This window comes from Mytilus californianus, unplaced genomic scaffold (genome assembly GCF_021869535.1).
Source record: "Mytilus californianus isolate M0D057914Y unplaced genomic scaffold, xbMytCali1.0.p SCAF_4, whole genome shotgun sequence".
NCBI classification, from domain to species: domain Eukaryota; kingdom Metazoa; phylum Mollusca; class Bivalvia; order Mytilida; family Mytilidae; genus Mytilus; species Mytilus californianus.
This window is the reverse complement of record NW_026262690.1, coordinates 73,974,754-73,999,307: the sequence shown is the minus strand read 5'-3', so window position 1 is coordinate 73,999,307 and position 24,554 is coordinate 73,974,754. Positions and strand designations below refer to the sequence as shown.

The following is a 24,554-nucleotide window of genomic DNA, read 5'->3' as shown; positions in this document are numbered from 1 at the left end:
CTTGTTTTAAATGAGGCGCTAGTTTACTCAATGAAATAGTTTTATATTTTTCATGTCGGGGTCTTTTATAGCCGACTATACGGTATGAGTTTTTCTCATTTTTGAAGGCCGTACGGTTGCCTATAATTACTTACATCCACTCCATATGAACTTTGGTGGATAGTATACATCAATCTATTGCATCATGCTTGCATGTGTAATTGTCTTGCAAGATTCTATGTTCACAACATTGGCCTGGTTTTGTAAGATCTAAATTGTGAAGAATCTTTAAAAATCAGATAGGAAAATTTGGGAAACATCACAGTGACTGCGACCTAGTCAGTATTTTTGAAGCAGGCAGTATATAATGGTGGTTATGTCTTTCATCTCTTCCATTGGTACATCATTTTTTATTTCTGTCCACCTATGTATCCTACTGAACAGTTTGGCAGAATTTTGAGAAACTTTCACAGAATCTTACTAACACGCATCTCCTTTTCTCCCTTTCTGAATTTTTTTTTATACTTTGACATAAGCATTTTTGTGATCAAAAGACAGTAAGTACCCAGAACAAAATTTTAAATTTAGTTTTATTTTCCTTTTTTCTGTATTTTACTGATAAATTGACTTAACTTTTGGCAGTCAACATTGCACTTTTACACTGACGTCAGCAATTGCAGGCAATACACAGGGTTTCGTGGAACCCTTTACACATGTTTATAAACTTTGTAACTCTTCACTTCCGAAACAAGTAATCAAACTTTATGAGAGTCTTCCTTTGTGTGTTTCATTTCAAACATTTCTCCAACATTCCTGTCACTGTTACTTAAAGGAGAACATAGGGGGGAATACTGCCCTCGAAATTTCATCGAAATGTTACCGTTTTAACTCTGTTCTCTTGGCTGTGTACCAACATTGAGCGGATGGCTGGTTTATAATTTCATTATATGTTTTTTAAATCATGTATGAGTTTTGTTCCTGTTAACAAACATTTTCTTTGAAAAGACATTGTTAATTTTATTCAAATTCCATTAAATTATTTAGTATTTCCACTTTCCGGTCGATTTAATTGTGGAAAGGCCACAACGCATTGTGGTATTATAGACTATTCAAATTATATAATAGTCACTCATGCATTGAAAGTCATATTAATACTAAACATTTTTACATTGAAAGGAAAAATGAAAGATGAACAAAAAATATAATAGCCTACATACAGCTTGTTTAATTTCGGTACTGAGGAATAACTTTCCAACGTTATTTTTGGAAAAAAAATTGTATGAAGTATTTTAAAGGTCAGGTTTTTTAAAGATTTAAATATAAATTGTCCATAAATTTTAAATAAATATTATTGACGTTTATAGAAATATTTAAACAATTGGTACAAACTGTTACATATATTCCGTTTGACTTGTATATATGTGCAGAAATAAATTCTTATTTTATTTCAAATCAACATTTTTTATGTATGTTTATATATGGTATATATAAACCCTGACTATTAATTTCATATTTTTTGGTCTTTAATAAAAAAAAATGTCACCAATTAATGCTTTATGTGAATTTTATGTATTGAAGTGTTAAATACTTGATCCTTCAGGTCCAGTTAGAACCTAGTTTTAACCGAATGATCCTTCGGGGCACTGTCATTCAGAGTTACATTTATTGGTTCAACCTATTGATCAAAATGATAGAACCTTCAGCCAAATAATTATCCTGACTTGTGCTTACAAATTCTACATATCTTTATGCTTCTTATTGCATATAAGATTGAACTATTTCCCGAAAGTTTGGTAGTACAAAATTGGGTACTTCTAATCTGATAATCGGGACAAATTTGCCCTCCTATTTCAATTTTATATATATATTATATATTTTTTATCATGTCAATGAAACTTTCAACAAGAGATCTATAGAGATCCCAAGGCGTTAAACTGTCATCTCATACCAAGATTACACAAATGTTTTTTTCCTTAAGTTAAAGCGATTAAAACAGTTGCTCTAGTATCGGTTACAGGATCGACATGCATTTTATCAAAGCCAATTGAATTTAGTTGGTTGAAAATTGTTTCATAGAATAATAATTGTTATGTGATTGTTGTCTCTTTGACACATTCCCCATTTCCATTCTCAATTTTATATCTACAAATACTTGAATGGAACTGATCCGTCAGAATTTTATTCCGACCTTTGTTTTACAATTGAAAATCATGTTCAACTTGTTGAAAAAAAGTAAAACAACAAAAATACCAAACTCTGAGGAAAATTCAAAACGGAAAGTCCCTAATCAAATGGCAAAATCAAAAGCTCAAACACATCAAACGAATGGATAACAGCTGTGAACTACTTTTGTAACCTTTTTCAACACTATTTGTTAGGAAAATAATGTTTCATTTTCGATATTGCATCAATCAAACATTTATGAATATCTTCAGGTCAGTATGGCGACTCATTCCTTTGTTACAACATGTCAGCTATGGAATTCACAGAAAACGTATCCAATTAAAAAAAAAAGTTAATTTAAAGTAGCAATTATTTTGGTTAAGAATCATAAGGATAACATACTGTTTTTTAGATGTTATTGATGTATAAACTGTCATTTAGTTTTATTCAGTGTGTGAGTTAATCGCTCCAGTTTACACATCAATAACCTCTAAAATGTGTTTAATGCTATAAAAAAGAAACTGAGATATTCTGTTATGGTTAAAATAATCATACTCAATAGTTATATAAGGCAAATTAAGGCAATCAGAAAACAGGAAAAATATATTTTGAAATATGTTACCCTGGTATGTTACCCATGTAATTAATGCAAATATTTAAATGATGCAAGTGATGTTTTTAATTCTTGTTATGACTCTTGATTCATACAAACTTCCATTAAACACATAAAACAGAATTGTTCATTTAAAAGTTTAAAATTTTAGCAAAGATGTACCTTTTTTTTTAAATGACCCACATATAAATAAAAATAAAAATCCATTGATCTAAAAATAAATGCGACACCAACCTAACAACACAAAAACAAAAATACATCAAAAGATCAACACAAGGTCTTCAACAAGAATTAGGTTTAAATACAGTATGTCAAGCCCTAAACCAGTCAAGGGTAAAAAATATTTTTCGAAAGTAATTTAAAAAGACTGTAAATTAATAGTCTGCCACTAGAACTACTAGTTTCGGCCTGGCCAGAGAGATGTACATATTTTAAACAAAATAGTTCCTACGCATACCTACCCTGTGACTATGATCATTAAAGTAACAGCATAGACTTTTTGAAACTTAAACGCTTCAAAAAGATACATATCACTCAAAAAAATGTTAGATTATTGGAACTTATTTAGCGGTTCAATCTTCATCTTCGCCTGTTACCACACACAATGTAATACTGCTATTGGTTACAAGGTAGAACATACTAGAAACAGGATAGAACTAAACATGGAAAATTGACAAACAATGTATTAACACACGAAAGGTAATATATGAAAGTTTCGTTCTAGAACTAACTTTATATTTCACGAAAATCAAGCTAAAAGTTTTTATCATCTTTTTTAATTGTGCAAACTTCCTTTTAAAATTGATAACAAGATATTGCACCACCTATCAAAGAATGTTTTAATATACTATTGTATGACATCATTAAGATTCCATTTTTCATATAAAGTATTGTTTGTCTTTATTTTCTTATAAAAATGATAGTTAGTTGTAACTTTGATTCCATTTGCAATTCAAAATTCCACCTTTTATTCTAAATGACCCATATCATTGTATGATTTTAATTTAGACTGATACTAACTCAGTCGTTTGAAATCAGGATTCTTCTTATTATAGCTTCAGGCATTCCAACTGTTACAATTCAACAGACATCTTACTCTGTGAACAATGGAAGTAAAATTATTTTATCATGTTCTGTATCATCAACTACAACTGTAACAAGTATTACTTGGCAGAAAACAGTCGACAGTGCTATCACTACAATTACATCCAATACCAACACCAACAAATACAGCGGCAGTACTTCATCTAATCCATCGCTCACCATATTCAATGCAGATTCAAAGGATGCTGGAACATATAGATGTTTTGCTTCAAACAGTGCTGGTACAGGACAAAGTGCTAACACAGCAAGTCTGTCTGTTACCTCAAATAGTAAGTAATGTTTATATTCATTCTGTATTATTTTATATCTAGTAGTAGCACTATCTGTTATCTAGATTAAGTACTGATATTCCTCATTTAATCATTGTATGCACTACAAACAAAAAATTTAAACAGATTTAGAGGTTATTTTTTGCAGTAAAATTATTAAATTAGTTTCAGTACAGTAGAATTTAAAACAATATTTTATCTCAACTCGATCAAAAGTCTATTTTTCAGCTATAGTTCTGCTTCTTTGTAATATGATTTTGCACATTTTCATTTTCTCTGAAATTCTCTGAAAACTATAGCAGGTAATTAACTATCACCATGGAAACTCTGCAGTCTAAACAATAATTTGTGGGAGAATTACCAGTATTGAAATAATCTTTCAGAATTTATTGTGTCAGATAAAAAAAACACCAGAGGCCATGCTTGTATCTCACAACTCCATAACAACTTCATATCACACAGAGTCGAAAATTCCTATAAAATGCAATTTGTCGTTCTGTTACAGCTGTTCCAATAGTGACCATTACACAGTCATCCTACTCAGTCAATTCAGGAAGTTCTGTGACCTTGGCATGTACTGTATCGTCAACAACAACTGTAACAAGTGTAACCTGGCAGAGAACAGTCAATAGTGCTATCACTACAATCACATCCAATACCAACACCAACAAATACAGCGGCAGTACTTCATCTAATCCTTCACTCACCATATTCAATGCAGATTCAAATGATGCTGGAACCTATAGATGTTTTGCTTCAAACAGTGCTGGTACAGGACAAAGTGCTAACACAGCAAGTTTGTCTGTTACCTCAAATAGTAAGTAATGTTTATATTCATTCTGTGTTATTTTATGTCTAGTAGTAGCACTATCTATTATCTAGATTTAGTACTGATATTCCTCATCTTACCCTTTTATCCAATACATACAAACATTTCAAGTAGAATTAGAGGTCATTTTTTTTGCAGTGAAATGATTAAATTAGTTTCCGTACAGTAAAATTTAAAACAATTTTTTACCTCATATTTTTCAGCTATTGTTGTGCTGCATTGTATTACGATTTTGCACATTTTCATTTTCTCTGAAATTCTATGAAAACTATAGCAGATAATTAACTATCATCATGGAAACTCTGCAGTCTAAACAATGATTTGTGGGAGAATTATCAGTAATGAAATAATATTTCAGAATTTATTGTGTCGGATAAACATACAACTACCAGGGGGCATGATTGAATATCCCAACTCCATAACACCTTCATATCACACAGAGTCGAAAATTCCTATAAAATGCAATTTGTCGTTCTGTTACAGCTGTTCCAACAGTGACCATTACACAGCCATCCTACTCAGTCAATTCAGGAAGTTCTGTGACCTTGGCATGTACTGTATCGTCAACAACAACTGTAACAAGTGTAACCTGGCAGAGAACAGTCAATAGTGCTATCACTACAATCACATCCAATACCAACACCAACAAATACAGCGGCAGTACTTCATCTACTCCTTCACTCACCATATTCAATGCAGATTCAAATGATGCTGGAACCTATAGATGTTTTGCTTCAAACAGTGCTGGTACAGGACAAAGTGCTAACACAGCAAGTTTGTCTGTTACCTCAAATAGTAAGTAATGTTTATATTCATTCTGTATTATTTTATATCTAGTAGTAGCACTATCTATTATCTAGATTTAGTACTGATATTCCTCATTTTACCCTTTTATCCAATACATACAAACATTTCAAGCAGAATTAGGGGTCATTTTTTTGCAGTGAAATGATTAAATTAGTTTCCGTACAGTAGAATTTAAAACAATATTTTACCATAAATTTTCAGCTATTGTTGTGCTGCATTGTATTACGATTTTGCACATTTTCATTTTCTCTGAAATTCTCTGAAAACTATAGCAGGTAATTAACTATCATCATGGAAACTCTGCAGTCTAAACAATGATTTGTGGGAGAATTACCAGTAATGAAATAATATTTCAGAATTTATTGTGTCAGATAAACATACAACTACCAGGGGGCATGTTTGAATATCCCAACTCCATAACACCTTCATATCACACAGAGTCGAAAATTCCTATAAATTACAATTGTTCGTTATGTTACAGCTGTTCCAACAGTGACCATTACACAGATATCCTACTCAGTCAATTCGGGAAGTTCTGTGACCTTGGCATGTACTGTATCGTCAACAACAACTGTAACAAGTGTAACCTGGCAGAGAACAGTCAATAGTGCTATCACTACAATCACATCCAATACCAACACAAACAAATACAGCGGCAGTACTTCATCTAATCCATCGCTCACCATATTCAATGCAGATTCAAAGGATGCTGGAATATATAGATGTTTTGCTTCAAACAGTGCTGGTACAGGACAAAGTGCTAACACAGCAAGTCTGTCTGTTACCTCAAATAGTAAGTAATGTTTAAATTCATTCTGTATTATTTTATATCTAGTAGTAGCACTATCTATTATCTAGATTAAGTACTGATATTCCTCATTTAATCATTGTATGCACTACAAACAAAAAATTTAAACAGATTTAGAGGTTATTTTTTGCAGTAAAATTATTAAATTAGTTTCAGTACAGTAGAATTTAAAACAATATTTTATCTCAACTCGATCAAAAGTCTATTTTTCAGCTATAGTTCTGCTTCATTGTAATATGATTTTGCACATTTTCATTTTCTCTGATATTCTCTGAAAACTATAGCAGGTAATTAACTATCATCATGGAAATTCTGCAGTCTAAACAACAATTTGTGGGAGAATTACCAGTATTGAAATAATCTTTCAGAATTTATTGTGTCAGATAAAAAATAACCACCAGAGGCCATTCTTGTATCTCACAACTCCATAACAACTTCATATCACACAGAGTCGAAAATTCCTATAAAATGCAATTTGTCGTTCTGTTACAGCTGTTCCAACAGTGACCATTACACAGCCATCCTACTCAGTCAATTCAGGAAGTTCTGTGACCTTGGCATGTACTGTATCGTCAACAACAACTGTAACAAGTGTAACCTGGCAGAGAACAGTCAATAGTGCTATCACTACAATCACATCCAATACCAACACCAACAAATACAGCGGCAGTACTTCATCTACTCCTTCACTCACCATATTCAATGCCGATTCAAATGATGCTGGAACCTATAGATGTTTTGCTTCAAACAGTGCTGGTACAGGACAAAGTGCTAACACAGCAAGTCTGTCTGTTACCTCAAATAGTAAGTAATGTTTATATTCATTCTGTATTATTTTATATCTAGTAGTAGCACTATCTATTATCTAGATTTAGTACTGATATTCCTCATTTTACCCTTTTATCCAATACATACAAACATTTCAAGCAGAATTAGGGGTCATTTTTTTGCAGTGAAATGATTAAATTAGTTTCCGTACAGTAGAATTTAAAACAATATTTTACCTCATATTTTTCAGCTATTGTTGTGCTGCATTGTATTACGATTTTGCACATTTTCATTTTCTCTGAAATTCTCTGAAAACTATAGCAGGTAATTAACTATCATCATGGAAACTCTGCAGTCTAAACAATGATTTGTGGGAGAATTACCAGTAATGAAATAATATTTCAGAATTTATTGTGTCAGATAAACATACAACTACCAGGGGGCATGTTTGAATATCCCAACTCCATAACACCTTCATATCACACAGAGTCGAAAATTCCTATAAAATACAATTGTTCGTTATGTTACAGCTGTTCCAACAGTGACCATTACACAGATATCCTACTCAGTCAATTCGGGAAGTTCTGTGACCTTGGCATGTACTGTATCGTCAACAACAACTGTAACAAGTGTAACCTGGCAGAGAACAGTCAATAGTGCTATCACTACAATCACATCCAATACCAACACCAACAAATACAGCGGCAGTACTTCATCTAATCCATCGCTCACCATATTCAATGCAGATTCAAATGATGCTGGAATATATAGATGTTTTGCTTCAAACAGTGCTGGTACAGGACAAAGTGCTAACACAGCAAGTCTGTCTGTTACCTCAAATAGTAAGTAATGTTTAAATTCATTCTTTATTATTTTATATCTAGTAGTAGCACTATCTATTATCTAGATTAAGTACTGATATTCCTCATTTAATCATTGTATGCACTACAAACAAAAAATTTAAACAGATTTAGAGGTTATTTTTTGCAGTAAAATTATTAAATTAGTTTCAGTACAGTAGAATTTAAAACAATATTTTATCTCAACTCGATCAAAAGTCTATTTTTCAGCTATAGTTCTGCTTCATTGTAATATGATTTTGCACATTTTCATTTTCTCTGAAATTCTCTGAAAACTATAGCAGGTAATTAACTATCATCATGGAAATTCTGCAGTCTAAACAACAATTTGTGGGAGAATTACCAGTATTGAAATAATCTTTCAGAATTTATTGTGTCAGATAAAAAATAACCACCAGAGGCCATTCTTGTATCTCACAACTCCATAACAACTTCATATCACACAGAGTCGAAAATTCCTATAAAATGCAATTTGTCGTTCTGTTACAGCTGTTCCAACAGTGACCATTACACAGCCATCCTACTCAGTCAATTCAGGAAGTTCTGTGACCTTGGCATGTACTGTATCGTCAACAACAACTGTAACAAGTGTAACCTGGCAGAGAACAGTCAATAGTGCTATCACTACAATCACATCCAATACCAACACCAACAAATACAGCGGCAGTACTTCATCTACTCCTTCACTCACCATATTCAATGCCGATTCAAATGATGCTGGAACCTATAGATGTTTTGCTTCAAACAGTGCTGGTACAGGACAAAGTGCTAACACAGCAAGTCTGTCTGTTACCTCAAATAGTAAGTAATGTTTATATTCATTCTGTATTATTTTATATCTAGTAGTAGCACTATCTATTATCTAGATTTAGTACTGATATTCCTCATTTTACCCTTTTATCCAATACATACAAACATTTCAAGCAGAATTAGGGGTCATTTTTTTTGCAGTGAAATGATTAAATTAGTTTCCGTACAGTAGAATTTAAAACAATATTTTACCTCATATTTTTCAGCTATTGTTGTGCTGCATTGTATTACGATTTTGCACATTTTCATTTTCTCTGAAATTCTCTGAAAACTGTAGCAGGTAATTAACTGTCATCATGGAAACTCTGCAGTCTAAACAATGATTTGTGGGAGAATTACCAGTAATGAAATAATATTTCAGAATTTATTGTGTCAGATAAACATACAACTACCAGGGGGCATGTTTGAATATCCCAACTCCATAACACCTTCATATCACACAGAGTCGAAAATTCCTATAAAATATAATTGTTCGTTAAGTTACAGCTGTTCCAACAGTGACCATTACACAGACATCCTACTCAGTCAATTCGGGAAGTTCTGTGACCTTGGCATGTACTGTATCGTCAACAACAACTGTAACAAGTGTAACCTGGCAGAGGACAGTCGGTAGTACTATCACTACAATCACATCCAATACCAACACCAACAAATAGAGCGGCAGTACTTCATCTAATCCATCGCTCGACATATTCAATGCAGATTCAAATGATGCTGGAACATATAGATGTTTTGCTTCAAATAGTGCTGGTACAGGACAAAGTGCTAACACAGCAAGTCTATCTGTTACCTCAAATAGTAAGTAATGTTTATATTCATTCTGTATTATTTTATATCTAGTAGTAGCACTATCTATTATCTAGATTAAGTACTGATATTCCTCATTTAATCATTGTATGCACTACAAACAAAAAATTTAAACAGAATTAGAGGTCATTTTCTTGCAGTAAAATGATGTTTTGCTTCAAACAGTCCTGGTACAGGACAAAGTGCTACCACAGCAAGTCTCTCTGTTATCTCAAATAGTAAGTAATGTGATGTGTCTATTCTGCATTATTTTATATCTAGATGTTGCTCACTCAGAAATGTCTGATTTTATCCTTTTATGCAGTCCAATAACATTAAAACAGAATTCAATGCTTTTTGTACAGTTAGATCATTTAATTAGTTTCAGTTCAGCAGAGTCGAAAAAATATTTATCTCAACTTGACCATAAGTCTATTTGTCAGATATAGTTGTGTGTCATTGTAATTATACTGTGCCCATTTTCGTTTTCTCTGAAATGCAACATTGGTCTTAACAAAACTTGGAGGAATGAATTATGAAAGGATCTTTTAAAATGTATTGTGTATATCAAATCATGACCACCAGAGGCAACGTTGTTGTTGATTTGATTGTTACATCCCCCCCCCCCCCCCCCCTTTCCACTTTTCAAGATTTTGTTGAACGACTTCAAGTATGCAGATAATATATGAACAGTGTGGGTTTTTTTCAAATGTAATGGACTAGTCTTTTCGTTAATTTTATTTAAGCTTTAAATGATAATGATGATGATGGGTTGGTGTTTAACTTAAAAGGTCACTTCATCAGCACCACTCATTATATATCATGAAGCATGTGCAATTGAAGACCTGATTTTAATATGATAGAGACTCCAGTGGTGGTTCTTGCATTTGATAAGAGAGGTAATGCATGCTACCTTTTTTATGCCCCACCTAGGGGCATTATGCTTTTCGTTCTTTGCGTCCGTTCGTTCGTTCGTCTCTCCGTCTGTCCCGCATCAGGTTGAAGATTTTGGTTAAAGTTTTTGATCAAGGTAGTTTTTGATGAAGTTAAAGTCTAATCAACTTAAAACTTAGTACACATGTTCCCAATAATATGCTTTTTCTCATTGTAGAGTTTTGACCTCAATTTCACGGTCCACTGAACATAGAAAATGATAGTGCGAGTGGGGCATCCGAGTACTATGGACATATTCTTGTTTTTAAAGTATTTCGATTATTTATAAAATGTGGAACAAACTTTAAGTTGATGTATTTAGTTGATGCATAAAATTTAATGTTTGCAGACATAACTGTGTACTTTAAATATGTTCCCCTATTTAACAACTGTAATCATTCTCAATAGTGCCATTAATGTGAGGCAAGGAAACTAAGTAACACTTAATTGTACTGTATCCCCCAGCCTGGAACTAATGTTTATTTACTAGAGGAGAAACTCAAGTGGTACTATAACTACTATAAACCCAACTGTAAATAATCCTAACAATAAATATTCTGGTAGTATCACAACAAATCCTGCATTAACCATATTAAATACTGAGATTGTTGATACCGGTGACAATACTTGTTTTGCTGTCAACAGTGCAGGAACTGGGTAGAGTAACATAGAGTTACAGTTCTGGCACAAAGTAAGCACATGTACAATTTATATTATAAACATCATACTTGCCTATATTTCTTAATATTACTATCTGTAAGTTAAAGACACTGATAATTGTTTTTGAAAAAAAAAACTACTGTACTTCTATCTTAACTGTTATTGCTTATTATGAAATCTGTTAATTTCAAATTATTGTCATTTCAGCAAATGTGAGTTTTACAAAAAAAAAAATAAAAAAACGTTGAAATTTAAGAGATTAACCACTTTTAAGTTGTTTTGCTATGTAGTATAAGAATTCATTTCTTTAACCCCTTCACGTTCCCATCGATACTTTCGTACCGATTGGCTAAGTTTTCGAGCAACTAGTTTGCGTAAAGTCTTGAATCTCTGACTTTTGTTTACGTACAGTAGTGGTTAAGGGCTCACATCAATACTCTATATCACAGTTTTATGATTCATTGTGCCTTTTAAACTTCTTCCAAGTACTGTTTGATATCAAATCGCCTCTTACTGACAAGATTTTATCCCGTAAACACCGTTTTTTTTAATAATTTGAACACAATATTTCCATAGAGTATGGTAAAGTATACTGTTGATTTCGGGGGCCATATGACTTTTTTTTATTAACTATACCGTGTATTTTGAAAGAAAACTATTCAAATTATGATTAAAAATGAACATAAGTTTAATAAGTAGTTTAAAGTGTACCAACGCAATCATAAATTTGAAATGCACTCAAAATTTGTGGTCATTTCTTAGCAAATAATTGAAAAAGAGACAAAAACCCTCAAAATATCATAATTTATTTTAGCGAAGTTGAAATAGAAGTAACAAAACATTGTTTCTTAAGGGCTTGCTCCTAGTAATGCTGAAAACACCTTTGTTGAAATGAAGGTACAGGCATAAGTCAAGAAAAATGGCAGACTAAGTATCCTCCTATTTTTGTTTAAAATAATGGAATTGGCAACAATTATATGTTATGTCAACACTTAATTTCTAAACGAAAACAGGCTGTTTTTTTGTTTTTTTTTTACTCTCACATCGTTAATGGTAGAGTAAACTACTAAAATTTTCGACATTTTGACCTGGTATTCCAGTGGTGCAATGGAAAGATGTACCAACCCGCAGCAGGTAGATCTCAAAGCCGGAGGTGAAAAATTAATGTCCTATATTAAATGTTACATAACTTAACTTTTAATTTCAAAACGAGAGTCCTGAAAAATAAAATATTTAAGGAATGACTGTAATATTTTTTTCTGTCTATTCGAAATAACATAAAAAAATGTGGTGCACACTTTAAAATAACCCGCTACGCGGGTTATTCAGTGTGCACCACATTTTTGGTGTTATTTCTTCATAGACAGAAAAATATTACAGTCATTCCTTAAATATTTTATTTTTCATATATGTAAGTTGTCAACAAGGTCTTGACAAACTTGAAATTCATCAGCAGCTAAGAAAGTTAATTTGATCTTCAAAACATTGCTACTGTGGCAGGTATATGGATGTATTCATTTTATTGATTACCATTTTTTATGGATTGAGGTCAATTTGCATTTTTCTGCATATTTGAATTCATGGTTGTGCAAAAGTTTGTGTAGAAGACTATAGAAAATATACACTTCGTTGAACATTCAAATTCATGGTTTATCTATACCCATGAAATCTACAAAATTGATATCCTCCCAATAACATTTAACCCACAGTATTCTTTCCAATGCATGTAAACAAATTACTAAGACCTATTTGTTTGTAGAATCTTTATTCCTTAAGTGAACTAGTTCAACCCAGACTTGACATTTATGTTTCAATAACAAATTAGACTGATTGATTGACTGTTGTTTGCTTATCGTTTAGTAGCAAATTTACATGCACGTTCGAGTAGTGAATAGATCACCAAAAATCCAATAGGTTGGTTCTGCTTGTGGTTCACTTGGGTATGAGGGGCAGGAATTTCTACTAATACTGGATAAAAAGGTATACCGCAGGCCACCTTTGGACCCCTCATAAAGTTGTTATAATAAAATTTGTTAATTAATCTCCTGTTAGAAAGTTAAAAAAAAAATATGTCACGTTATATATTACACTAACAACGACAATGTCTACACAAGATCTGACTCAATACCAAATCTCCAAATAGCAAAAACATTAAGCTATAGCATAAGTCAACCACTAACAAGGTTCCGGACTTAAAACAAGCAAATACATATAGTTTTTGAGATCTCAAATGTTTCATCATGTCAATTTGATGCAAATCATGGTACATTCATACATCTGTAACTTCTTTTTCCCCAAACGAATTTCTGAAAAAATTGTGTCATTGATTATTTGTTCAATTTCTACTGGGACAATATGTGAGGATATTTATTCTTATAATTAAAAATAATCTCAAAGGAAAATGGAAGCTTAACCCTTTCACGTTTCACCAAATTGGACCTTAACTCATAGAAAAGACACTATCCAAATTCAATCGAATATAGCATTCGCACCAAACCTTACATAAAGGTCATTGATGATCCATATGAAAGATAATTGATTGAATATTTCTGAAATTTTAATATTTCAGAAAATTAGTTTTTTTAAGTCACATTGTATCTTTCCAAAAATCACGTGACATGCTAAAACTATAGAAAAAATACAAAATTCTTTTCACAATACAAAAGTCGTGTGGAGACATTTTTATGCGCTTATAGGATATAGTTTTGGTGTCAAAGCAATGACTCAAGTCTGATAGAAACAGAAAAGTTGTCATAATGGTAAAGACAAAGGAAATACGTGCTTTATGACTCGCAATGTTGATGCCTGCAACATGAAAAATAACGGACTTCAAAAGTTTTTTTCGTCCAAATCTAATACTTGACACAAATTTACGGCTTAATCATGTCAATTCAAGCAGCAAACAAAATATAGCCTTTCAAAAGTAAAGATTCAATGAATGACCAATAATAACTTGGTGTTGTGGCCCATACTGGACTGTAGCAATGACAAAATGAAGGAAGGGGGGGGGGGTGCAATTAGGACACAAATTCTTTAAAAACAAACTAACATCGTTTTTAATTTGAGTTTGCAAAACTATATCCTATTAGCGCATAAAAATGTCTCCACACGACTTTTGTATTGTGAAAAGAATTTTGTATTTTTTCTATAGTTTTAGCATGTCACTTGATTTTTGGAAAGATACAATGTGACTTAAAAAAACAAATTTTCTGAAATATTAAAATTTCAGAAATATTCAATCAATTATCTTTCATATGGATCATCAATGACCTTTATGTAAGGTTTGGTGCGAATGCTATATTCGATTGAATTTGGATAGTGTCTTTTCTATGAGTTAAGGTCCAATTTGGTGAAACGTGAAAGGGTTAAGCTTCCATTTTCCTTTGAGATTATTTTTAATTATAAGAATAAATATCCTCACATATTGTCCCAGTAGAAATTGAACAAATAATCAATGACACAATTTTTTCAGAAATTCGTTTGGGGAAAAAGAAGTTACAGATGTATGAATGTACCATGATTTGCATCAAATTGACATGATGAAACATTTGAGATCTCAAAAACTATATGTATTTGCTTGTTTTAAGTCCGGAACCTTGTTAGTGGTTGACTTATGCTATAGCCTAATGTTTTTGCTATTTGGAGATTTGGTATTGAGTCAGATCTTGTGTAGACATTGTCGTTGTTAGTGTAATATATAACGTGACATATTTTTTTTTAACTTTCTAACAGGAGATTAATTAACAAATTTTATTATAACAACTTTATGAGGGGTCCAAAGGTGGCCTGCGGTATACCTTTTTATCCAGTATTAGTAGAAATTCCTGCCCCTCATACCCAAGTGAACCACAAGCAGAACCAACCTATTGGATTTTTGGTGATCTATTCACTGCTCGAACGTGCATGTAAATTTGCTACTAAACGATAAGCAAACAACAGTCAATCAATCAGTCTAATTTGTTATTGAAACATAAATGTCAAGTCTGGGTTGAACTAGTTCACTTAAGGAATAAGGATTCTACAAACAAATAGGTCTTAGTAATTTGTTTACATGCATTGGAAGGAATACTGTGGGTTAAATGTTATTGGGAGGATATCAATTTTGTAGATTTCATGGGTATAGATAAACCATGAATTTGAATGTTCAACGAAGTGTATATTTTCTATAGTCTTCTACACAAACTTTTGCACAACCATGAATTCAAATATGCAGAAAAATGCAAATTGACCTCAATCCATAAAAAATGGTAATCAATAAAATGAATACATCCATATACCTGCCACAGTAGCAATGTTTTGAAGATCAAATTAACTTTCTTAGCTGCTGATGAATTTCAAGTTTGTCAAGACCTTGTTGACAACTTACATATATGAAAAATAAAATATTTAAGGAATGACTGTAATATTTTTTCTGTCTATAAAGAAATAACATCAAAAATGTGGTGCACACTGAATAACCCGCGTAGCGGGTTATTTTAAAGTGTGCACCACATTTTTTATGTTATTTCGAATAGACAGAAAAAAATATTACAGTCATTTCTTATAATTTAATTCTAAATTCCATTTTAAACCGGAGTAAACCATGAAAAAACGTTGATGACGTCACGGTCACGTGACAGAATTATGTCTATGAGCTGATAAACAAAACAACGTCAGCCAATCAGAAGACGCGTTACATCCAAAATTAAATTATTGTGAAATATCAACCAAAAAAATAATTTAGTGACCTCACCCTATTTATTCGAATGATTGTAAATTTTAGGTCTGATCAATTATTAATTGAGTTATTTGAACATTGCACTTAAAGTAAGTCTTATATATTTTTCCGGATGATCCTTGTGAAACTTAGTCTGAGTTTTGTCATTGAATTTCTTATCATCAGGTGGAGTTCCAACAGTCTCTATTCCAATTACAACTTACTCAATCAATGCTGGAGGACAAGTAACATTAGCATGTTTAATAACGTCTTCCTCTGCACTTAACTCAGTATTTTGGCAGCGCACTTCGAATGGATTTATTACCACCATTAATTCCAATACAAATACAAACAAGTACAATGGTTCTACTACATCTGTACCAGGACTTACCATATTGAATACAGACAGTAATGACCAGGGCACTTACCATTGTTTCGCAAGTAATGCCTTTGGAACAGGACAAAGTCCTACTATTGCAGCATTGGCTGTAAACAGTAAGTGTGATTCTTTTACATTATTTTTTTAGTTTAACAGATTTTGCTGAGTCCCATCTCCACACACCAAGGAATGAATAATTATTATATTATGCAGCATGTTTATTTATTGCCATAAAAATTCATAACAAATAAAATTAGTAGATTTGGCTAACTAAGTCCTTATATTTTAATAAAGTAACATTCATTTTTAGCGGAAAGATGTTTTAACGTTAATTAAGGTCTAATCAAAAAATTGTGTGCTAGCGCCTCTCTGTGATTAATGTAAGATAACTCTGGTAAATTTTCCCAAAATTTTATCATTATGGGGAGATAATATAATTCGGCTTTCAAATATAGTCTTTTTAAAAAAAGTTAAAATGTTTTATTGAGGTTTCAATTATAATTTCTCTCACTTAAGCATTTGATATTAATTTCTGGAATAAGGTGGTGGTTAATGTGTTCTGGTTTTGTGTTTGTGCGTATGTGTATCTTGTGTGTGTTTGTGTAAAGGAGGTTTTACCTTAGGGAATCAAGTAATGCAGATAAATTAAGGCAATATGTCTGCTTTATATGAATTCTGTCAGAATTATATACACCATATTAAAACAATAAATGCTTTTACAAGTAGCGGGATCAATGCTGTTGGAGGTTTAATGACGCAGACAACAACTTAAAACAGTGTATTCTTGACAGCAGAATGAAACATGTGTTATTAACGTGAATACTTTAACTTAAATTAAAAGTAGACAGATTAATTTTTATATTATGTATTACCAAAATACGGCTTAAAAATAAACAATTCTAGGATTCGTTTGAGGCAGATACAATATATGTTCTCTAACAGTAGATTGCCTCATCAAATTAAGTAATTTAATTCGTAGCTAAATAATATTTATAAAATTATGAAAGGTTCTTTACATTGGTATGTAACAAATTTATACGTTTCAAAACAAATAAATGAAATTATAGATATACATAAATGTCTAATAAACCAATGATAAATACTAAGATCTTTTAGATTTACAAATTTTGTAATGAACTAAAATTAAATCAAATAACTATAAGTAAAGGTTAAATTATGAACCTGTTCAAGGGAGACAATACACGCATTGATTCGATAGACTTTTTGGAATTGAAACATAGTACAAAGGGATGTCACTCTTGCATACAAATGACACACAAAACGAATTAATTATCACAGCATTCGTACTCCAGCTTTATCGAAGATTCTAAATTATCAATATAACCAACAGTTGTTAATCTATAGGAAAGTGACATCTAACGAATGCTAACCCACTGTAAAGTATATTTGTTTGAAATTTTGTTAAACCTACTCGGAAAAATGCACGACCTACTGTACTTTCATAGCTCATAATTAACGTGTTTACACATTAATATAACATGATTGTTAAACATTATATGCCTCTAACAGTATAAGACACAATACCGATCATATGCTTGCATCGACTTACCCAAATAAAGATTTGATTTAAGTCCGGACATTTCGCTGTCTTTATTTCTCGTCCGTGTTGGTTTTTTAATTTTATTACAACTTCCTGTTTAGATTTCACTAAGTACCCATATCCCGATATCTTTAAGTAAATACGCTATATTATAGACACAATGGAAAAGAAAGTATATTGTATAAATTATCTTACAATTCGTGACACAAATTCACTACACACACATGAAAAAAACATGCTGTTTTTCATCTTAAAGTCACAGTGACTCCTTCAACATTAAAGGAAAACTCTAACCTCGCTGAAATGTCAAGCATTTCCATGACATCTTTAGGTTTTCTTAACTGGGCTGAATACATGCATACATGTAAAATATTTGCCTTTAGGCAAATGACAGTCAGTTAAACTGTACTTATCCCAGTTTGAATGGTAATTAGATCAGTACAAATATACTATTATAAAGAAGTAGTTGTAGGCAATTTAATATACATTGTATCTTGGTTGATTTCTTTGTCTCCTCGTTGTTATTTTATCTCTCCTACTCTGGAGTACCAGCTTGTTTGCATATTTTGTGTAGAGTAGTACATTTTTTATGTATTGTGATTGGGAAAGGGGGTGTGTGTATCAACCAATAGCATGGCCTTGAACACACCATTAAACCATCTTGTTAGCTGAGATACCATTAGCTTTAAAGGAAACACATAAAGTGTTGAAATCTGTGATAGAATCTTTTCAGATGTTAACTGACCACACGTGAAGTTTTGGTTTTAAATTTGGATATCCCTATACATAGAGAAAATCTTACACGGCAGAAATGTTAAAAATGTTAGATCTACCAACACTCTTTTTACACCAAAACTGGCATATGTCTTTTTTTACTTATTGTTTTTGTTTGTTTTGCTTACACATCGTTGTCAATATAATGGAATTTTATGCGACTGTCGTACAAGTGAGAGGTTTGGCTAGCTATTAAACCAGGTTTAATCCACCATTTTCTACATAAGAAAATGCCTGTACCAAGTCAGGAATATGACAGTTGTTATCCATTCGTTTGATGTGTTTGAGCTTTTGATTTTGCCATTTGATTACGGACTTTCCGTTTTAAATTTTCCTCGGAGTTCGTTATTTTTGTGATTTTACTTTTTTCATAGGAGTTTGAATTGCCAGTTTTAATCAACATGCTTTTCCATGTTTTTCCAATTTTGCCAGTAATCTTGAAAACTATAATAGATAGAGACAAATTTTTGAATGAATTATCAGCAAAACAAGATCTACATTTTTCTCATCGGTGAATTCGTTGGTCGACTCCTTATATAAGTAATTGCCCTTAAATGACAATTATTACCATTATTTTGTACTATTTTTATTACCATCTTAAAAACCATAACATATGAAGAGACACTGAAAAAGAGAAAACGATCAGCAGGACAAGATTTAAAAATGTATCAAAGTGGCTGAAATCATCAGTCGAATCTCTAAAGGGGAACAAAAACAGCGAAACAAATAAGCAAGGGAAGATTTGCAAATATATCATCAAACCTTAAATTGTCAGTAAACTCCTTATAGTGTAAGTGTCCTTTAATGACGATTTGTACACTTTTCTTTGCATTTTGACTATTTTTTCTTTAACAGCAAGACAAGCGACTGATACACTTTTTGAGGTTTTATTTAGGGTGAATGAATCATTTTTCCCATGGAAATGAGATACTTTTTAAATCAGGTTCGTTTTGGTTGAGATGTGGTACCAATACATATTGGTTCTGGTTTTCCTATGGTTTAATTTTTTCATCAGACGTATATGATTTATTTTCCTTGTGTCGGAAATTATTTTAGTCAATCACCTGTACTTGGTTCTGTACTCTGCCTTCATATAGTCAATATCGAAATTTAGATGAAAAGTAGTTGAGTTTGATCATAAAAGAATAATAATATATATCCAACAGATGGGCTTCAAGGTTTAGCTATAAAAACTTGATATCCAAACAGCAACAAAAGTGGAGAAACTAAATATGTTGTATATATGTTGATTACCATAATTTCATATTATATACTGGATTTTCTTATCAATAGTAATTCCCCACCTAAATAAATTAAAGTATGTCCTTAACTGAAGTCTTTAGGCTACAATGTATGATACCAGAAAATGCACTACCTTCTAGTGAGGCACTTCTCAAGAGAATCTAAAGTCACACAAGTTTTTTGAAAAGCTAATACTTGTAATTATATTATGATTTGTTTTAGATTATGTGTGCGTTCTGTTCCTGTTAACAAACTTTTAATCAATTATAGCCAATACAAAATTACATTGAATAACATTTTTACAGTATTCCTTAGAAATCATTTTTGTCTAATTGAATTACTTAAAATTTGACATGTTTGTGGCCATTGGAACTGTTTTCATTTGCTGTCCATTAACCATGGAGATGTTGTGATGATATTTGATATATGAATATGTAATGAGAAGTTAGATAGAACATATGAGTTTTGCTCTACATTATTTACATATTTGTTTACCTGATTATGGCCATTGGAGTGAATTACATTTCCCTTTGAAGTACTAGTGGGTATTTTTATATCCAGTAAAATTGAGTCAGTGCACGATGTTTAATAAATTAAGCACACACTTTCTATCTCTACTATGGTACTGAGGTATTGCCAATATATGTATACCTATAGATATAAAAACAAAAGGTTTTATTTCATTCACGATGGGTAGGGATTTTTCTTGGAAAAGACATTGTTTGTTTTATTGAAATGTTCAGTATACCGGTTAATTCATATTTTGGAAAATCCACAAAGCGTTGTGGTGTTATAGAATATTCAAATTAAAAGAAATTCATTCATGCATTGAAAGACATTATATTACTAAATGTTTTGCATTTAAAGGAAAAATGAAAGAAAATAAAAGATGATAACAGCCTACCTGAGGCTTTTAAAATCTTGATATTGTACAACAAATTTCCACAGCTCTTTTAGGTAAAACAGTTTTTATGAAGTATTTGGCAGTCAGGCTTTGTAAATAAAGTGTAAATATAAATTGTGCAGAAATATTATTGACATTTATTGCAATAACGGTTGGTACAAATTATTACATACCTTATTTGAACTAAATATTGTTCAAGGACATATGGAGATGTCAAATACTAAATAATTGCTTTATGCATTATTACAGTTAACACTACCCTTAATATGTTATTACGAGAAAAAAAGTTTAAGATAAAATGAAAAAAATGGAAGATAGGTACTATTCAAATGGTATGATTTAAAAAAAGTCCATCAGAACCTTGGGGCAGAATGGATTATGTGACCTGTTTATTTCAAAATATCATCTATCAGAAATAAAAACTTATTAGTGTAATGCTCCTGAAATTTCAATAGAATTTTTGCGATATTAAGGAACAGGTTGGCAAAAGTAAATGTTACTTTGATTGATTTCTTATCTGATTTTTGATGACAAAGAATTTTTTGTTATTTATTTCAGACATTATATTTTAGAAAGACTTTATAAAGAAAATATATAATAAACTGTTCTTAATTTTTATTAGGGAAGATGTTCGATACACTTTAACTATAGAGAGCATTAGAATCTTTCTCAGTGAAATATTTTTATAGTTGTTTTAGTGTTAAACTGAATACTAACTTAAGGTTATCATGGGCCAGATTGAAGTTATGTTTGCCTGAATGGTACATTCATGTTAAACTGAACCAAACTTTGCCTGAATGATCCTAACGGTCCAGTTTGAACCAAGCTTTGCCTGAATGATCATAACGGTCCAGTTTGAACCAAGCTTTGCCTAAATGATACTTTAGGATCCAGTTTGAACCAAGCTTTGCCTGAGTGATTCTTAAGGTCCAATTTGATCACAGCTTTGCCTGAATGATCCTTTAGTCTCAGTTGAAGCAAGCTTTGCCCGAATAATCCTTTAAGTTCCAGTAAGAAGAAAGCTTTGCCTGGTTGATCCATTAAAGTCCAGTTTGAACCATGCTTTGCCTGAATTATTTAAGGTCCAGTTTAAACCAAGTGTTTTAGAATGATACTTTGGTCCAGTTTCAACCAAGCTTTGCCTTAATGATCATTTAAGGTCAATTTTAAACCAAGCTTTGCTTGAATAGTACTTTAAATCCAGTTTGAACCAAGCTTTGCCTGAAGATACTTTAAGGTCCAGTTTGAACCGTGCTTTGCCTGAATGGTACTTTAGGTCCAATTTGAACCAAGCTTTGCCTGATTGATCCTTTAAGGTCCAGTTTAAACCAAGCTTTGCCTGAATGATTCTTTAACGTCCAGTTTTAACCAAGCTTTTCCTGAATGATCGTTTAGTTCCAGTTGAACCAAACTTTCAATTAGGTCCATTTTGAATGAAGCTTTGCTGAATGATTCTTTAGGGCAAATTAGAACCAAACTATGCCTGAATGATCAATTATGGCAGTGTCATTAAGAACTTATGGGTTCAACCTATTGATAGAAATGATAGAACATTCAGCTAAATAGATATTATTTCAAAACATATCCCTTTAGCCAAATAGCTATTATTTCATAACATATCCAGTGAAAAATTGCATATTGACCGTACCTTTTGGATTGACCTGTATTTTAGTTAACATCTTTTCATAATTACCAAAAAATATTTACTGTAAATTCAGAAATTATTGCGAGATTTTTGTTTAATGAGAATAATGTGACTGGGTGATATTTGCAATTATAGTAAAACTTACATTTTAAAATCTGACAAATATATTTGTATGCAGCTTTTCCTGTAAACAAAATTCTCACACTTTGGTCTGTCATGTCTAAATTACAAACTAAAAGCACGCAATAATTTCGGAATTTACAGAACTCTTAAGAAATCACAATAGTCTATGTAACCAAGGATAAAACGCACATTCTAAAATCTGACAAATATATTTGTATGCAGCTTTTCTTCTAACTGAAATTCTCACATTTTGGTCTGTCATGTCTAAATTACAAACTGAAAGCATGCAATAATTTCTGAATTAACAGTACTCTTTAGAAATCACAACGGTCTATGTAACCAAGGATGTATGTACTAACTTATACATGCCTGTTATTGAGTTAACCTGAAAAGGATATTTCCCCTTGAAAAAAATGAATTTAAAAACAAATTTGCTGTTATTAAAGAATTTTAAAAACAAATTTAACAATAAAAAGATGATGAGTAAACTTCAGAGCCTAGAATCTTTTTAATAGTATTGAAGAGAAAGAAAATTCAAGAAATTAAGTAATCAAAAATGAGTGCATAGTCTTTTATCATGTCTTTGCTGTTACGAACACATTTGTTAATTAAGACAATATTATACTTGTAAAAAAAAAACAAAACATTATCACTGCAAAAAAGGGAGTATTTATTCACAACACAATTCATAAATATAGAAATTTGTATATTCTGTGACTATGGTTAAAGTAAAAGTATAGAATACTTTTTACTTAAATGTCTTTGTATAGTATATAGATATATTTTTATAAGCATAATGAAATGTTTGAACTCCTTTACAGGTCACAACACTTTTATCTTTGACAATTTAGCACACACAATTTGTAATGTTTCTATTTGTAACAGGATAGACAATACTAGAAACAGGATAGAACTAAACATAGAAAATTGACAAACAATGTATCAATACACAGCCAAAATAGAAGTTTTTTCAAGAAAATCACAATATTTCATTAAAAACAAGCTAAAAGTTTTATCGAGATCTTTTCTCCTTTTGAAAATGGTAACAGGATAGACAAAATATTGCATCACCTATCAAAGAATGTTTTAATATATTCTTGTATAATATCATTAAGATTTATATAGTGATCAAGAAGTATTGTTTGTTTTGATTTTCCTATAAAGGTGATAATTAAAACTAGGAACTTTGATTTGATTTAGCAATTTCAAATTTCAACATTTTTTTTCAAAATGACCCATATCATTGTATGATTTCTTTAAAACAAATTGATATTAAGTCATTTGAAATAAGATTTAATCTTGTAATTAATTCATAGCTCCAGGTACCCCAACTGTGACAATTCAACAGACATCTTACATTGTGAACAATGGAGGATCAATTATGTTAATATGTTCTGTATCGTCCACTACAACTGTAACCAGTGTTACCTGGCAGAGAATAGTCGGAAGTACTGTCACTACAATTACATCAAATACCAAAACCAACAAATACAGCGGCAGTACTTCATCTGTTCCTTCACTCACCATATTTAATGCAGATTCAAATGATGCTGGGACCTATAGATGTTTGGCTTCAAACAATGTGCTACAGCAACAACTCTGAATGTTATTTCAAATAGTATGTATTAAACTTTAGATTAAAGTAAAAATCCTGCATCATTGAAGGTCATGGTGAAATAAATTATATTCACCACTAGTCATATTTTTTTCTTTTTAATAATCATACCCTATTAATAGTTATTGGTATTGCTGATGCAAATGGTAACACATATACAAAACTTAATGAATGTTCCACATTTTGTTTTAATTGGATGATTCTGATTGGTTTACTTTAAATAATC

At 31.5% G+C, this 24,554-nt stretch overlaps 1 protein-coding gene across 1 annotated transcript in view; it reads left to right on the top strand.

Annotated features, from left to right (window-relative positions):
• The window catches only part of LOC127737074 (hemicentin-1-like), a 31,563-nt gene extending 7,247 nt beyond the window's left edge, over positions 1 to 24,316 (top strand). The window contains exons 3-11 of the mRNA XM_052247606.1: positions 3,811 to 4,128; positions 4,634 to 4,945; positions 5,441 to 5,752; positions 6,246 to 6,557; positions 7,065 to 7,376; positions 7,871 to 8,182; positions 8,690 to 9,001; positions 16,272 to 16,580; positions 24,030 to 24,316. Of these exons, the coding sequence (XP_052103566.1) occupies positions 3,811 to 4,128; positions 4,634 to 4,945; positions 5,441 to 5,752; positions 6,246 to 6,557; positions 7,065 to 7,376; positions 7,871 to 8,182; positions 8,690 to 9,001; positions 16,272 to 16,580; positions 24,030 to 24,316 (2,786 nt within the window). The remainder of the gene's footprint in view (positions 1 to 3,810; positions 4,129 to 4,633; positions 4,946 to 5,440; positions 5,753 to 6,245; positions 6,558 to 7,064; positions 7,377 to 7,870; positions 8,183 to 8,689; positions 9,002 to 16,271; positions 16,581 to 24,029) is intronic.
• The last annotated feature ends 238 nt before the right edge of the window (positions 24,317 to 24,554 follow it).